Source organism: Aethalodelphis obliquidens, unplaced genomic scaffold (genome assembly GCF_003676395.1).
Source record: "Aethalodelphis obliquidens isolate GAN/ISIS:26980383/991018 unplaced genomic scaffold, ASM367639v1 scaffold8, whole genome shotgun sequence".
In the NCBI taxonomy this organism is placed as follows: Eukaryota; Metazoa; Chordata; class Mammalia; order Artiodactyla; family Delphinidae; genus Aethalodelphis; species Aethalodelphis obliquidens.
The window spans coordinates 6974716-6991195 of NW_020837952.1; the positions used below are offsets into that span (position 1 = coordinate 6974716).

The window sequence follows — 16480 nt, forward strand, 5'->3', positions numbered from 1 at the left end:
GGCTTCAGTAGTTGTGGCACGAGGGCTCAGTAGTTGTGGCTTACGGGCTCTAGAGCACAGGCTCTGCAGTTGTGGTGCACGGGCTTAGTTGCTCTGTGGCATGTCCCAGACCAGGGCTCGAACCTCTGTCCCCCGCATTGGCAGGAGGATTCTTAAGCACTGTGCCACCAGGGAAGTCCCTGGGTCAAAGAGATTTAAGGAAAGCCTCAGTGAGGGCTCTGGGAAAGAAACTTCCTAAATCTTTAGCGTCATGGAAAGACAGGCTCTCTCTTTTCTTATAAGTTGTGAATGAGGAAGCACAGAGTTCCCGTTGCCACTGGCAGTCGTGCCACAACAATAAAGGTAATTGGATTTAGGGTAAAGACTAAACTGTGGATGCCAGAGCAAAGAAGCAGAAAGATGATGCAGTTATCATTTAGCTATGGGGTCCTGCCCTAACTCTTTCTTTGTTGTTTAAACCAATGTGAGTTGACTTTTCTGTTACTTGCTGCTCAATGCATCCTACCTGATACAGAGAATTTGGTGCCAGGAATAGACGTGATGCAAATAACAGACTTAGTGGGTTGTATGGTGGCCCTCCAAAAAATACGTCCACACCCTAATCCTTAGAACCTGTGAATGTTACCTTCCTTGGAAAAGGGGTCTTCAGCAGATGTGATTAAGTTACATTTAATTATTTTCAAGTTCAGCTGGATGTTGAAGAGACACCAACTAAAGACATTTTAATTTTAAAAATTCACATTTGACCTTTATTACGTGATCACTCCTCAAGATCAAAAGTCTTTTCAATAGAACTTCATATGGCTCAGAAGTTTAAGGATTTTTAAAGAATAATAATTTCGTTTCATGACTTTTTTTTTTTTTGCGGTATGCGGGCCTATCACTGTTGTGGCCTCTCCCGTTGCAGAGCACAGGCTCCGGACGCGCAGGCCCAGAGGCCATGGCTCATGGGCCCAGCCGCTCCGTGGCACGTGGGATCTTCCCGGACCGGGGCACGAACCCATGTCCCCTGCATCGGCAGGCGGACTCTCAACCACTGCGCCACCAGGGAAGCCCATCGTTTCCTGACTTTTTGGACAACGTTACTAATTACGGGAATTTATTCTCCTGTAACTAAAATCCTAGCCTGGGAATCTAAACACCTGAGTTCTGTCAAGGCTATGATGCTAGGGGACCTCCCATAAGTCACTTCCTCCTCTGAGCATTAGTCACTCCTATGGAACTATCAGCAGTTTCCAAGTGCCCAGATGCATCAGAATCATCTAGGTCCTTTTGACAAATACAGATTTCTGGGCCCCACCCAAGCCTAATGAATCAGATTTTCTAACACCAAGGCCCAGGAATCTGTGTTTTAATTAACCAGGTGATTATGATATACACAGCCAAGCTGGGGAACTACTGAATTAGATAAACTCTAGTGTTCCTCGTAGCTCCAAAAATTTGATTTTCTGATTTCTGTTTCTTCTATCGCTATCCTGTCTCTGCTACTAGATATTGTGCTAAAATACAAAAACAAAACCACAAAATAAAGAGGGAAAAACCAAGACCATGATTCAATCATATTTCTATGCTTCTAGCACCTACACAGGGCCTCGTCTATAGTAGGCACTCAGGTAATATTTGAAGAATTAATCAATGGTGATTAAACAAACGAGTGTTACTTCATGGGAGTCCCAATCACCTATGGATATAGAAATCCATAAAAGAGAGAGAAAATACTATGATAAACTTTTGCATGATATAATCTTGCCCTCCCTGTTTGTCCTACTACATACTTCAAATAATGGTTTATGTGAATAAGGTTAATGCATATTTAGAGACACGAGAGGAAAGTGGTTGAGTTCTCCTGTGGGCTACATAATCCCACAAAATTTCCCAGTGGTGGTGATAACTGAGGGAGGCTCATGATTCAGCAGGAACTAGTTTTCCTCTCCTTGACTCCTCCAGGTCAAGAAAAAGCCATATCCTGATTGGGTGACAGATGTTCTTGGGGCCAGGCTGCAGGTCTTTGAACCTGTAAAGGCCCCCTCAGGTTTCTGTGAGGCCCCAGTGAGTAGGAACACCTTCTGTTAGAAGTTATCCATAAATTCACCACCAACAGGTAGGTGTCAGCCAAGCAAGGTGTCCCCAGAACATCTGATACCCCCTCATGTGACCCTACAGTGCCTTCCCCTCCATACTCCACTGACCACCCCTTGGGCTTCCCCAGCTCGGACACTGTCTGCTGGCCTTGGAAGGTACCGCCTCAGGATGAAATCTGTCACAGGGGTGGGAAACTTAGCCAAGGGGAGGTAGAGGAGTTTGACATCCAGGCCAGGGTTGTAGTGGATGCGGGGGTTCCGGGAAACAGTAGCGTGCTCCATGCTGTTAGTGATTTCACTGATCCTTGACTCTGCCAGCTGCATCGTGTTCTTTAACTTGTCAGTATCTGTTTGAGGGTACAAGAGGGGGAAAAATCAAAGGCTCTATTATTCTTCATTAAAGATTGTTTCTTCTGAATTCCATCCAAGCTCCTTTTTCACCGGACCACTGATCTAACATTTCAGGCAGATTTCACAAGCTCCAGGTTGCCCCTTAAACAAACACCCTATAAATAATCTTATTTCTCTTCCCGAATTCAATAGTTGTGAATTGAATTCCTACTATTGCATTAGACTAGCAATGAGGAGAACTGTGCCCAGTTCTGCCACTTATTAGTTGTGTGACTTTGAGCTTAAACTATCATCATCTGTAAAATGGGGATAATAATACCTGCCCTAGAGAATAATAAAGATGAATAATAGCAGGGTAGACAGTGGAGGAAAGAGGAGAGAAAACAGGTGAATATAAGTGCACAGAAAAATTGGAAGGAAATAAGGAAAAATACTGTCTGTCTGTTGAAATTCCTAGTTGCTGGAGGTTTTTTTTCCTCCTGTGGACTTCCTAGAGTTTCCAAATTTTCTACAAAAGCATGCAGGGAAAAGATGTTATTAAAAAATAGTAACACTGCCTTTGCTTTGGTCATAAAGTCATTATGGGGCTCAGATGAGCTAAGGCACAGACCGGTACCTTGTAAGGCTCTAGCAAATGTGAGGGGCTGTTCCGTTAGCATGGTACACACGGGTGTGGAGATGGGTCCAAGTCTGCTGTAGCTTACAACACAGATAGGAGACAAGCCACACGATACACTTAGGGAGCCCTGATCTGCACCCTCACCCCAGGACTCTGGGAAGGGGGTAGCTCAGTGGGACTCATATTTCACTGAGCGCCCCAAGGACTCAGGAGGAAGTGGTGCCTGAGAGTCAGACTTCGTGATAAGGGATTAGAACTTGAAAACAAAGAGGGAGCAAAAGCTAGCCTAACTTTGGGGGTGGTCCAGGAAGGCAGAGAAGTCACCCCTTCTGTGCAGGACACTGGTGGGCAGTTGATGAGGGCAGAACAGTGTCGTTCAAGTATGCTTTACTCATCTCTCTGACTCCGAGGAACTCCCTTTCTGTTTCTTAAAGAGAAAACTACTGTAGTGAAAAGAGGTAAACTACATATTAGGGGTCCCAAAAAGAGCCACACTGACTTAAAGCCAGGCTGTCTATAGAGCAATAATGTCTTAGGAATCCGACACTCTGTGCTCCATCCTTGGGTCTGACACAGAGTCCACCACCAACAGGTTCCAGGCAGGGAAGCGAGTGTCAAAGGACTCATTCATGAAGCTCAGGGTTACAGCTCCCTCAGAGGGAGGGAAGGCTGTGTGGGCTGATGAGGATGAGGCAAGCTGATGGGATGAGATGGCTTTGGACCCACAAGCTGATGGGGTGGAAGAAGCTGCCTGAGACTCTGAAATAGTCTAAGGCACATCCTTTCCATGTTCTCTCGAATAGTTATTGCACTCCTGCTTTGTGCCCAGCTAGACATGGATTGAGGGAGACAGGGGTACCCTTTAGCCCCTGTCAGTCTCCTGGACAGTGAGGAAGAACTCAGGCTTTGCATTTGGGCATCCAGGAAACGTTTGTGCTATTGTGAGAATTCAGCAAAATAAAGTCTATAAAACAGCAGGCACTAGGCTTTGGCACTCAGTACGGACCCAACGGTCCTAGTCCCTCCCTAGGAAGAAAGGGGACTAAAAGGGGAATTTTTGGTGGCTTCCCTGGCAGGGTTGAGATAAAGAAAGAAACTTGGCAGGTGGCTGTGTTGCTACGAAGTATGCTAACAAGCCAGGCTGTGCTCTGTGAGGACCAGAGCACTGTGTCCTGTTCACATGCTTATCCCAGTGACTCTGTGTGCTGCTTTTTCGGGTATGTGCCTAGGTTAGGTTGCTATTAACTAGTCATTTCCAATATGGTTCTATTTTGGGGATAGCTAAAAATCACTCCAAGATACCTGGCCTGTTCCCCGATTCACAAGCCAGGGGCCTGTCTGATTGGCCATAACAGCTTGCTGGAGTTCGTGTCCAGTGGTGCTTGTGACCACTCCTAAATATTTCTTCAGTCTGTCTCCACAGCACCCGTCCCCCCGCCAACACTACCCCACATACATACATACTTCCCACAGTGCCCAAGACCTTTCACTTCATGCCTTTGTTGGTCCTTCACTGGGTTTCTGAGGTGGCCTCCCAGCTGGTCTCACGTCTCCACCCTCATCCTTCCCACGGCACACAAATCTGATCAGGTCATTTCAGAGCCATTTAATAAAAGGCTCTCCAAAGTCCTTCAGGATGAGAGCCACACTTCTTTTTTTTTTTTTTTTTTTTACAGCCACACTTCTTATTGGAGCCATCAAAGTCTTCTACTATCCAACTCGTAACATCTCCCGGCTTCATTCCCATGCCCACCTCTTTACACTTCACACTCAGGCCAGACTAGTCATAACAACGATGGCTAAGATTGTTGAGCCCTTATCATATGGCTGAGCTGAGTACTTTACATTCTTGTTTAACTCTCCTAACAACCCACGAGAGAGGAATTATTATACTTTATCGTGGAGAGACTGAGGTATAGAGAGTTGTGTAACACGGTTAGAGGGACTACTGTCGTCTAGAGCTTGCATCCACACCACCTTCGAAAGCACACAAGTGCTATGGCAGGTCTCCAAACTGTTGCTCGTGCTCTTCCCTCTGTGAAACATTTGCCATCTTTTTCCCTTTTGGTGAACTCCTATTTATTCTTCAAAACCCACTAGGACACCAATGGTCACCTCTGTGAAGGCTTTTGTGACAGCAGAATTAAGTCCCTGTACTGTTGCTTTGTTTGTTTGTTTGTTTTTATAATTTACGTCATTTATTTAATTAATTTATTAATTTATGGCTGTGTTGGGTCTTAGTTTCTGTGCGTGGGCTTTCTGTAGTTGCGGCGAGCGGGGGCCACTCTTCCTCGTGGTGCGCAGGCCCTCTCACTGTCGCAGCCTCTCCTGTTGCGGAGCAGTAGCTCCAGACGCTCAGGCTCAGTAGTTGCTTTGTTTTGTATGTATGTCCATTGTTGCACAATTTGTGTGGCGTTATACTTGCTTTCAGACCTCCCCTTCTAGATTCCTAGAGATTTTTGTCTCATTTGTGTATCCCAGTAAACACTAGTAAAACTGAAGTAAAAATTAGAGTATGATCACTTGGAAAATTTTTTATCTAAAAGTAGTCAAATGCCTGCATAAAAATTTTCCTCTGAAATCGTGGAGAGAACTACAGATGAATCAGCCTATAGTATTTTATAACCCAACCCTTACTTTTCTTCTGAAGAACATCAGCTTTTCAACAGTGGTTTTCAGAGGAAGTTCGCCTTTCTACACATTCTTTTATGGACCTCGCTGAAGACTCTACAGCTTCTGCCTGCATTGAGCTACTTAGAAAATGCCTTTGTGAGGTTTCCAGATACTGGCTGAGTCTGTGTTTCACCCCAGCCTCATAGTGACCCCATAAATAATTTGGATCATTCTTTGCTAACTGAGAGTTTTAGGGGAAACTCACAGGGAATATATATTATCCTCCCCCCAACCCCCAAACAGCTATTCCCCTTGTTTGTAGCAACAGCTACAGATTTCTCTCTGGGAATCCATGCCTCTTCCATTCTGAGTCCTTTGGTCTAGGTAGAGTGCATGACCCAGCCTGAGCCAATCAGAACTTCACATTTCCTCGGGCACAGTGATGGGCTCAGGGTTGAGTACATCCTGCAATTCCCTCTGCTCCTGCCATCATTGGCCCACCAAGTCAGAGTAAATCTCAGACCGTTTGGGGGAGCTACTGGAAAGGACTATCCCGGGAGGAGATGAGGAGATGCTGCAGCCATGGGACCCCACCAACAGGGGAGAGAGCTGTAAGCCTGAAGCTAGTACAGAAGAAGCAGAGCCAAGAAATAGGGTGATTTGAAATGAAAATAGAGCTTTCCTCAGCTAGTGAAGGGTTTACCACGGCTGGATTGTAAAGGACAAGTGTCAGCTGAGTGAGCACAAGACAAAGGGCAGTCACATGGATTAGCACAGCTGGTGTATTAGCTCTAATTCTATCGATTTATTTAGCATTTGAAACATCCAGCCCTCTGTTCAAATATTTATTGCAATTCCTGGTTACTTTAAGACCTCTAACAGGCCTGAATAAATCTATAAGTACTGAAAAAAAAAAAAAGAAATAGGGTGAAAGCAGGTCCTAAGAACATCATTTGTGGACTGGATCAGGCAGTGCCTGAAGCCCATATCCTTATACTTTTTAGTAATAAGCATCAAGAAATTCCTTTTCTGCTTAAATGATTTGGGCTGGATTTTCTGTCACCTGTAACTGAGAAAGCCCTAACTGATCCTCAGAACTTTTTACTTCTCCTCACAGAATTCTAATATGTCCAGAACTGAAAGATTACTTTCCCCAAGGAATACTTCTCCAAATACTTCTCCCTGACTTTTCCCTAAATCAATGAATGAATGATGCCTCCACCCATTAGGTTTCTTGAACTAAACCTAGCACTCGTCCTGGATGGCTTTCTCTCCTTCCCGGTACCAGGAGGTCTCATACACACCGGGCATCTATCAACTTCTTTCCATCTCCTCCACTTCTCTGTAGCCCAAACCACCAACATGTGTAGCCTGGAATACTGCAGCAACCACAGCAGGCTTTCCCAATCACAAATCAGATCACATCCTTAATCCTCAGTGTGCTTTGATGCTCTAATTTATCCTGGGTCTCTTCTGCTCCCCCCGCACTGCTCCCCACCCTCTGGTATCCTTAAAGTTCCTCTAAGGGAACTCAGTGCCTCAGGGCCTTCCTGAAAAAACTTTCTTGCCTATCCACTTTCCAACAATGCCTAACTTATTCTTCCCCAAAGTCAACTCAGAGAAGCCCTCCCTACACCATAATCTAAACTGGGGCCCCACTCCCAACCCTATTCTTTTTTTCATGGCCTTGTGTTTCTTCCCATGGTCATTATCCACATTTGTCACTAAATGTGTGTGTTGTTATTAAGATCTATCTCCTCCACTGGGCCTTAAGCTGCAGGCAGCCAGCTGTGTGCCCTGCTGCTTTGTCCACTCTCACCCCCGGCCCTACCCAGTGCCTGGCATGTGGTAGGCTCTCAATAAAATGTGCATTAGGTGAATAAATGGCTGTTATGGTTTTTAAGTTATGGTGTCTTGGCTTTTTACTCTGTGGATGTATGAGGTCTAGGAGAGCAATTCACTAAAATAACCACCCCTGCCCCCCAGACAGTTAGATACCTGCCATTAATTTAACTGAGTGATTATATTTAGCCCATTCAGAGTTTCTGGGTATATGTTTAAAATTCATCACTTTGGATTTTGGATGATTGCTAGTTAAGAATATCTCTTTGCAACACAGCTCGCAGGTACCAGTGTACTAGAGAAAAGGAGGCCATGCTCTTTTTCTCTATTACACTGGTAATAGATAAAAACAACAAACTTTTAAATCAAATTGTTCCTACCAGGAAGCAGATAATATTCTAAGCACTTTTTATATATTAACTCATTTAATTTTTATAACCCATTACAGATGAGAAAACTGAGCAACTGGCCCAAGGCAAGCAGGAGAGATGAAATTTACAGTCAGGCAGCCTAGTTTCAGAGTCTAAGAGCTTAAAACCACAACAGGAAATTGCCTCTCAGGGATGTTCATGGAAGTCAAGTAAAAGAGAGGGAAAAAAATCTGGGTTAGGGAAATATATGACTAGGCCACTGAGGCCCAAATGGAGCAGGACGGGGCTGAGAGCCGGCTGCTTCACTCTGGACCGAGGGACCCTCCTGAGCCAGAAAAATGCCAGCCCCCCCTTTCTGTCCCACACAAGGGCAGCTCCAAGGGTGGCCCTGAGGGGCTGTTCCCCCTCCAGGCACTTGGAGGGGAGAAGTGGAGAGAAGCAGGAAATCTTGTGAATGATCCTCTCCTGAAACCAACTGGCTTGGCTTTGGGATTAGAGGCTCTGAGTGAATATGGGGCCGCCCAGTCCTCAGAATAGGCCTCTCCCTACCACGAGGTACTCCACCAGGTCTTTTGGCCAATCCCTCCTCCGCTGCACCTGCAGGCCACCCCTCCTCTTGTTCTCCAATGGTGGGGGCTCCGTGCATCCCTCAAACTGGAAGAGTTCCCCAAACTGTGAGTTTGGGACAATATAGTAAACAGCTGTGATGTCCCTCCTCTACTCTCCAGAAACACCTGAGATTCACAGGAGACTCTTAGGCCAGGGAGAAAGAGAACTCCCAGAGCCCCTTCCTTTAAAACATTCGTGTGATTTTCCTCTTTACTGATTGGACAAGCACTTAGTGCATGAGAGAGACTTCACAGAGATTAATCCTCACAGCAGCACTGTGAGGTAGGCACTATCATTAACTCCATTTTATAGATGAGAAGACTGAGGCTTAAGGCGACTAGGTAACATTCTCAAAGTCTCCTCCTAGCCCGTAAGTGGCAGAGCCAGGCTTCAAACCCAGGCAGTCTGGCTCAAGTAGCTGTGCTCTTAATAACTTCTCTGCACTCATGGCAGTGCATTTTCACCTGATTCACCTGCATACGGATGTTTGGGGGGAAGGCAGGTGCCAGGGGCGGGTGGGCAGCATCTCTCTTAACACCCCCATCTCCCCGCAGCTATGGTTTTGTCACTCCCCCAGCAGTTCTCAAATCCCAGCTCTGCCACCAGCTGTGTGGCCCTGGGCTCATAACCCCTCTAAGCCTCCATTCCATCATCTGTAAAATGAAAGTGGGTCAGCGACCCCCAAGACCTTTCCATCCCTCTCAGAGACCCCTTTCTCTCCTGGGGAACGCACAGATATGGAAGTACTCCTCTCCATAGCTCTCGCGGGTCTCCTGAGGCAGCCGCTCCCACAGCTTGCACATGCTCTTCTCCGTGCCCTCCAGGTCCTTCTTGCCCAGAATGGATGTCTGGTAGTTCCCCGGCTCAATGATGCTGACTTTCACCCCGAAGTAGTGGAGCTCACGCCTGGGAAAGAAGAGCTGGACTCAGTCTGGGACTCCACGATGACAAAGGATCATCAGGGAAAGTCACCTCTGACACCTCTAGAGGAGCTGATCTCCAGAGATCAGGAACCTGGAGGTGTGCCCCCCACCCCTGCACCAGGCCCAGCACTGCTTTCATGCAAATAAGCCCTTTCCCAAGCCTGTCTCTGGACAATTCACATTAGGCCAGCCTAGCCGGGAGGAATCTAGACTAAAGCCTTGCTCCGACCAGGTCCCACCCACTCAGCCCCACCCCCAATGCCTAGGTGGCAAAGGAGTGAAGGGATCTATGCAAGGCTTGCATCCTTCTCGGAGGGCTGCCCATAGCACATCTGCCCCCAGACCTCTCCGTCTGTTTGGAGGACTCTCCCTCCTACTCCCACAGGCCCAAGCAGCGTGTTGCTTATTCTGAGACAGCCAAGGGAAGGCTGCTCATCACCACCCCACCTCTTCTCATCCCTCTTCTCTGGGTCCCTGAGGAAGGCCCCTGGAGGTCTAGCCTTCCTCCTGCTACTGTTTTAGCATCTTCTCTCCAGATCTCCCCTGCCCACAGGGTGCCCCCACCCAGCCCTCTCTTCCTAAGGTGAAACCCCCAGAACTCCTACCCTGAATGGTTTGGCACCTGGGCCTGGTCAGCTGATGCTGTCAGAGAAGGCCTCGACGCCAAACTTAGAGACGCAGTAGCCGCCACCAGTGATAGCCACATGGCCACCAGAGCTGGACATTTTGATGACCCTGCCCTGGGCTTTCTTGACCATGGGCAGCTTATGGAGAGTCACTTCGATCAGTCCCACCAGGTTCACGTTGATCACCTTCACATAGTCTTCCTTGGTCAGCCATTCATTGGGACCATTGGGCAGGCCTACATCAGCATTGTTCACCAGGGCCCAGAGGCCTGGGGGCGCAGTGGAGGGAGGGAGAACCAGACAAAAATCAGCAGTGTTTCTGGAAAAGCACAAGCGTCCACGAACCCCCAGCTCAGGGCTGCTGAGGATGGTTGAGCATGTCACAAGGCACAAGACAGCCAGTCTGGCAGCGTGGGGTGGGGAGCTATGACAGCCCAAAGGAACATGGGCATTTTACTCATGGGTTTTCCCTAAAGGGGCAGTTTTTCTGATTCACGCAGTCTGCCAGCTAGCTGGACACTGTACCAGCTACAATCCAGGCTTTAGCTAATAGCATCTAAGCTATTGGCTCTGGGAAAAGAGATCTCATTTTCATACCAATGAATTAATGTTTCAATTCCTTCCCCCATCATGCTTCCCCCTCTCTGTTCACCTGAGTGTAAGAAACCAACTCCATTTCACACATTACCAAAATTACTCTGTTCATTCATTCATTCATCCATTCACACATTCATTCATTTCATGCATCTGTCAGTTACAGAGGAAGGTGCTAGAGACATTAAATGAACAAAACATGGTCTTAATCCTCAGTGATCTCAGAAACCAGAGAAGAAATAAATAAGACTTATAAACAAATACAGAAGACATTTAAATAAAATAATTTTGGAAAAATGTGAAAAGGGCTCCCTTTGAGATATTTAAATTGAGTTGGTATAAATGGAGAGAAATATTGCTAGGTATTGTCCTTCAGCTCTGCAAGAGCCAGGCTTGAAGAGCCTCAGGTTCTAGTCCTGGTTCTACCTCCAGCCTTGGACAGGTCACTTCCTTTCCCTGGGCCTCAGGTTCACTGTTGAGTGGATTAGGACAGTTGTTTCCAACCTGTGGTTTGCAGTCCTGAGAGCTTTCAGGCTGAACCCCAGAACCTGATAAGGAAGGGAGATGCAGGAGAACCTCAATTTTCATTTGTCTTACATACTGAGGTTCCAAGTAAAATTCCACTTGGGGGAAGGACTTGGGGTTCCTTCCCTTTCCCTCCCCTTATCTCACTACCCCACCTTGGCCTCTGTAGCCTCAAGATACTCTTCCACACACACGTGGGCAGGTCTAGACGTAAACACTAATCATGGTTCACCCCTTCCCCTAGGCCTGGGGTCCCCACACAAGCTGTGTCCCCATCCTATCTTTCTGCCTTCCTCCAAGTAGAGACCCCAGGAGACCAACTGGCTGGCAGGACGCAGAGCCTTCCCAGCTAGGGGAGACTCTTGTCTTACAGTGGAAGAAATGAGCTGCTGAGACCCAAAGACTGTAAAACCCGAGTGGTCTCTGCCTGTGGAGAAGAGACACACACTCGCTGCTACCTCTGATCATCCCTGGTAAATAGCTCTGCCTGCTGGCAAACCAGGACAACTTTAATTTTTTTTTTTTCCTGCAAAGAGAGCTAGAGAACTTTCAAAACAGTGTGAACAGCTTTAGGGTCATGCCAACTTGTCATGTCCAGAGACCCTGAGGGGCAAAAAGAAAGCATGCAAGTATCCCTTCCTCCCATTTCCCAGTGCTTCTTAGACCAAAGATGTTGCCCAATGGCCCCCCAGAGATGTCCCCATACTAATCCCTGGAACCTGTGAATATGGTGGATTACATGGGAAAGAGGAATTAAGGTAGCAGATGAAATTTAAATTGCTTAACTGACCTTAAAATGGGGAAATTATCGTGGATTAGCTTGGCAAGCCCAATATATCACAAAGGTCCTTCTAAGTGGAGAGGGAGCCAGAAGACAGAGAACCAGAGAGATGGCAGCCTGAAAAAGACTCAGCCCAACCTTGCGGCCTTGAAGATGAAGAAAGTCATGAACCAAGGAATGCAGGAGGCCTTTAGAAGCTGGAAAAGGCGATGAAATGCAATCTTCCCTAGAGCTCAGTTAACACTTTGATTTTAGTCCAGTGAGACCCATTTGGGACTTCTGACTTCCAGAACTGTAAGATAATAAATTTGTGCTCTTTTAAGCCACCGACTTTGTGTCATTTATTACAGCAGCGATAGGAAACTAATTAATAAACCCAGGGAGTCATTAACGCAAGTGGCTCAAAGCTGAATGTAGGGCACTGGGCGGAGGCAGCCTGGTGAAGAAAGAAACTGATTCTTGCTGAATTATTCATAAGTTAGTTCATTTGACAAATATTTATTGAGCACCTTACTAGATGCCAGACACTGTTCTAAGCACTAAGGATATATAATAAATAAAAGGAAAAACACCTCCCCCACTAGAAGCTTTATTCTAGCAGGAGAAATAGAAAATAAATAAGAAAAATAAGTAAAATAGATTGAATATTGGATAGCGGTAGATGCCAAGGAGGAAAATAAAGCAAGAGTTATTGTCTGCCCCTCCTGGGCCCCAGAGCTCTCCTGCCCTGACTCGTGTGCACAGACCCCAGATGAGCTCCCTCAGGAGTCAGGACTTCCCCCAGGCTGCTCCTTCTACAACTGAGTCACCCTGTTCCTCCCACATCTCACGTGTGGGAAGATCCCTGGGTGGGTCCCCATTCAGTCCTAGTCCATCCCTAGCCCACAGCCTCCTTTCCCAATAAGGGCAGCCACCCTGACATAGGCACTTACCCTTAGGTCAATCTGGTATCCATCATGATATGACGAAGAGGAGAGATCTCGCTCCCCACCCTGCAGTCTAGCCCGACACAGTCAAGGAGAGCAAATGTTCCCACTCAGGGAGTCCAACCTCATGTTCCCTCTCTCCTCCCCCTAGCCTGATCCCGACAAGAAATGTGCTCACATTTTTATAGGAGCTGATAGTTAGGACTACCAAAGTCCCAGTGAGGCAACTCCACCTTTCCGACAGACGGAATGCATATTCCCTCCCTGAACTTCTAGCGCAACCTCCCCCAAACCCTGCTAACCCTCTGAGTTTCTGGGAAAGAAAACTTCCTTGGGAAATCACCTCTCCATGTGGACAGTCCAAACCCTGCAACAGGTCCAATCCCACTGAGCTACAGGCCCGGCCCCTTTCTCTACATCACCTCTCCCATCCCATCTGAACAACAGGGTCCCTGATAACTCTCAGATACCTGCAGGAGAAAGAGAGAAAAAGAAGGATAAACTGAGAAAGCCAAGGAATGCAATTCGTTCCACCTTGCTCTCCCACTTGGTCCTTCACCCACTGGGCTGCTGCTTTGACGCTCTCAGTCTTGGTGACATCCAATATGGTGGTCTCCAGCTGGTAGGAGGTATCCTGCTGAAGCTTCTGGGCCCCCTCCTCAGTGAAGCAAGCAGCCAGCACCCGCATGCCCCGATCAACCAGCTGCATGGCCAGGAGGTTCCCGAATCCCGAGTCACAGCCCATGATGAAGACGTACTTGTCCGAGAGGTTGCGGACCAGATTGCAGTTCTTGAACATACAAGTCCATAAAGGAGAGGTCCGTGATAGCCGCCATGGCAGAGGGGAGAGGTGATGGCCAAGAAGAATCGGGCTCAGAAGATAGCAGGAGAGGCTGGTCCTCTGAGCCCCAGTCTGCTGGAGCCTGTTGAGAAGGGCTCTCCTCCCTTCTGCTGCCGGCGACAGATGCACGGCCCCTGGGTGAGCCACTCTATAACTTGTATAGGTGGATGCATCACCATGCCAATTTGCCTAGATGCAAGAAGTTCAAGTCCAACCTGAAGCTTTGTCACTTCAGACAGCCCTGGTAGCTCCCTCTCTCTCTCCCCCAGCCGTAATGGGTGAAGATGCCAAGGATGGGAAAAACCACAGTGGTGATGTTAGTGCTGAGAAGTGGCTCCCCTGGGTGGTCTGAGCAGAGGAAAGAAGGAAGGAGGACTCAGCCCAGAGGACCCTCCTGGAAATCCCCCACTTCCAGCCCAGGGATCAAAATCCTTTGTCATGAATGCGGGCATGTGAAGAAATGTAACTGTTATTTCGGTGGAAAAATTAAGACAAATTCACTAATGCAAAACAAACAAAATTGGTTTTGTGCCCTCCAAACCCCAAGAGAATTCCAGGTTATCAGCTCTTTGGAATTCTCTGTCCTTAGGTGAGTCTCCATTGCGAGAGATGATGAGAAATAAAGGGTCTGCCCCAGGGTGGATGTGCCTCCGTTGTCCTGAGGTCAGAGGCAGCAGGCCCCCGCTTAAGGGAAACTGGTTATGTGAGGCCCCAACTCCCAGAAAGCAGAAACCCCTGACGGGCTCAGGGCCTGGGTCCTGGGGAGGTGATGCTCAGGTCACCAATGAGGAGTCCCCACTGCACTCCAAGCGGGTCCAGCACCCCCCTCACCCAGCAACCAGGTAAATGGAGGGAGTCAAGGACCGAGGACACAGAAGCTCCCCCAGGCAGGACCCCCAGTGAGCATTTTTCTTCTACCTCCAGGACCAGATACACGCTAGGCTGAGCTGAGGAGCCTGAAGGGGGGTGATGTCCGTGAAAGGAAGGGACTGTACAGTCAACTGACACAGTGGCTCATGGAAAATGCAGAGGGAAGGGAGGCCAGGAGTCAAATGATTCTGATAACAGGTAGAACCCCGGGTGTCAAGAAAAGTCAGGAGGAGACACTTTGGGCGTAGGGAGAGAGGCAGGAGAATAGAGAGTTCTGATATGAGCATTACTGAGACTGAGGCCGAGCTAGATGATAAGCATCATTGAGACTGAGGTCCAGCCAGATGATGAGGATGGCTCATGAATGCCCTGGGCCGCTGTGGGAAGGGCCTGGGGCCGAGTCCTTGGCCCCGAGAGGGGATGACATATGGGAAGAGCAGAGGACCGGGGTCAGGGACTTAGAAAACTCTCAGGGTCAGGACTGGGAGGGAAGGGAGAGATTCCAGGCAATGGAACAAAGAACACACAGAAAGGTAGAAGGGAAGCCAGTAAAGAAAAGGAAGCAAGGATATGAGACAGAGGTATGAGTAGTGAGGGGCCATGCCCAGGGCTGCATAAAACATGGAGACAGAATTATGCTGGAGTTTGTGGTGGTTCTTTGGATAAACCTCTAGGGTCACCATGTCTCAGGATAGGCCTGAGAAAAGAGCCCAGGTTCATCCTGAGGGACCCGGGACAACTGCCTACACCGTCCCTGTCTAGAGGGTCTGACACAGAAATGGGGCCACAAAGTTCTCTAGAGTGAAGGGAAAAGGATGCGTCTCTCTGCTCTATGCTATCTACCTACCAAGGTTAGTCAGCTCCAGAATGTCACCACAAATCTCAGAGAGTCTGGCCATTCTGTACCAAGGGTGGTGGGAGTAGGGGGGGTGGGGGTCAGTTCATGGACCCAGCCCTGGGGAGCAGACCCAAAGCCTGCAGGGTATGGAGGTAGGAGGTGGGAGGTGGAGGCGAACCTCACCTACTTCATACCCACCCCAAGGCACAGCACTGCCTACAGTGGGTCTGGGGGGCATCTCAGAAGTCTGTCTGCCTCCTTGGTGAGTGAACAAGGAAGTCTTGGCTGGAAGAAGTCAGACAATGTCACTCAAGGGCTGAGCAGGCCCAGGAGTGTCCCAGTTCTTCAGACAGTCCCAGTTGGTGAGATCCAGGGTTTTGTCACTAGACCTGAAAAAGAATGACTTGGAACTGTCCCAGCGCAGGCCTGGGCCTGACTCACCATCTCATGGGCCTGTCTGCTGACTGCTGGCTCAAGCAGCACTTCCCTGGACTCAAACTCCCAACATTAGAAAAATGCAGGCTATGGAATGGGGGTTGGGGGGGGGCTGCAGGACCACGCAGAGGGCTCTTCTCCTAGGACTGAGAATGCTGCCCGCTCTGATGAGTGGCCTCCTTATTCAGCTGGCACATGAGGCTGATGGGTCAGGCTGGTGGTTGCCTTGTGCATCCCCAACCCCTGCTCACAGGTACTTTCAGTGGAGAGAGGACCCTTTGCCTCTTCCAGGCCATTTCCATCCTGTGAGATGAGGAAACGAAGGCACACTCTGAGGAGATGAACAGAGGCAGAGCAGGTGGGGCTGAGCCCGCTCCCAGCGGCTCACACCCTCCGAACAGTGCAGATTCCTCAGGGTGGCAGGAGGGCCATGAGGCTCAGAGCCTTGAGAGGCTGCTCAAGGACCAGGGCACAGATGTGTCTCCCTGTTCCTCAGCTGCAAAACTTGGTCCTTTCTTCCTAATATCCCCAGAGCCTCAGAAGAAGCCTGGAGTAGAGATAAGGAGGAGGATGAGCTGCATGACCTTAGAGACTGGAAAGCTCCCTCCCTCCACCTTCTTTCCCTTCTCTTGAAG

At 48.4% G+C, this 16480-nt stretch overlaps 1 protein-coding gene across 1 annotated transcript; it reads right to left on the bottom strand.

The window, feature by feature from the left end:
• Positions 1–1334: 1334 nt before the first annotated feature.
• SDR9C7 (short chain dehydrogenase/reductase family 9C member 7) lies at positions 1335–16480 on the bottom strand. Its single transcript, XM_027106721.1, is given in 6 exon segments — positions 1335–2428; positions 9220–9395; positions 10049–10304; positions 13396–13657; positions 13659–14050; positions 15609–16480. Coding segments are annotated over 5 exon segments (1014 nt in total). The 5' UTR covers positions 13698–14050; positions 15609–16480; the 3' UTR covers positions 1335–2147.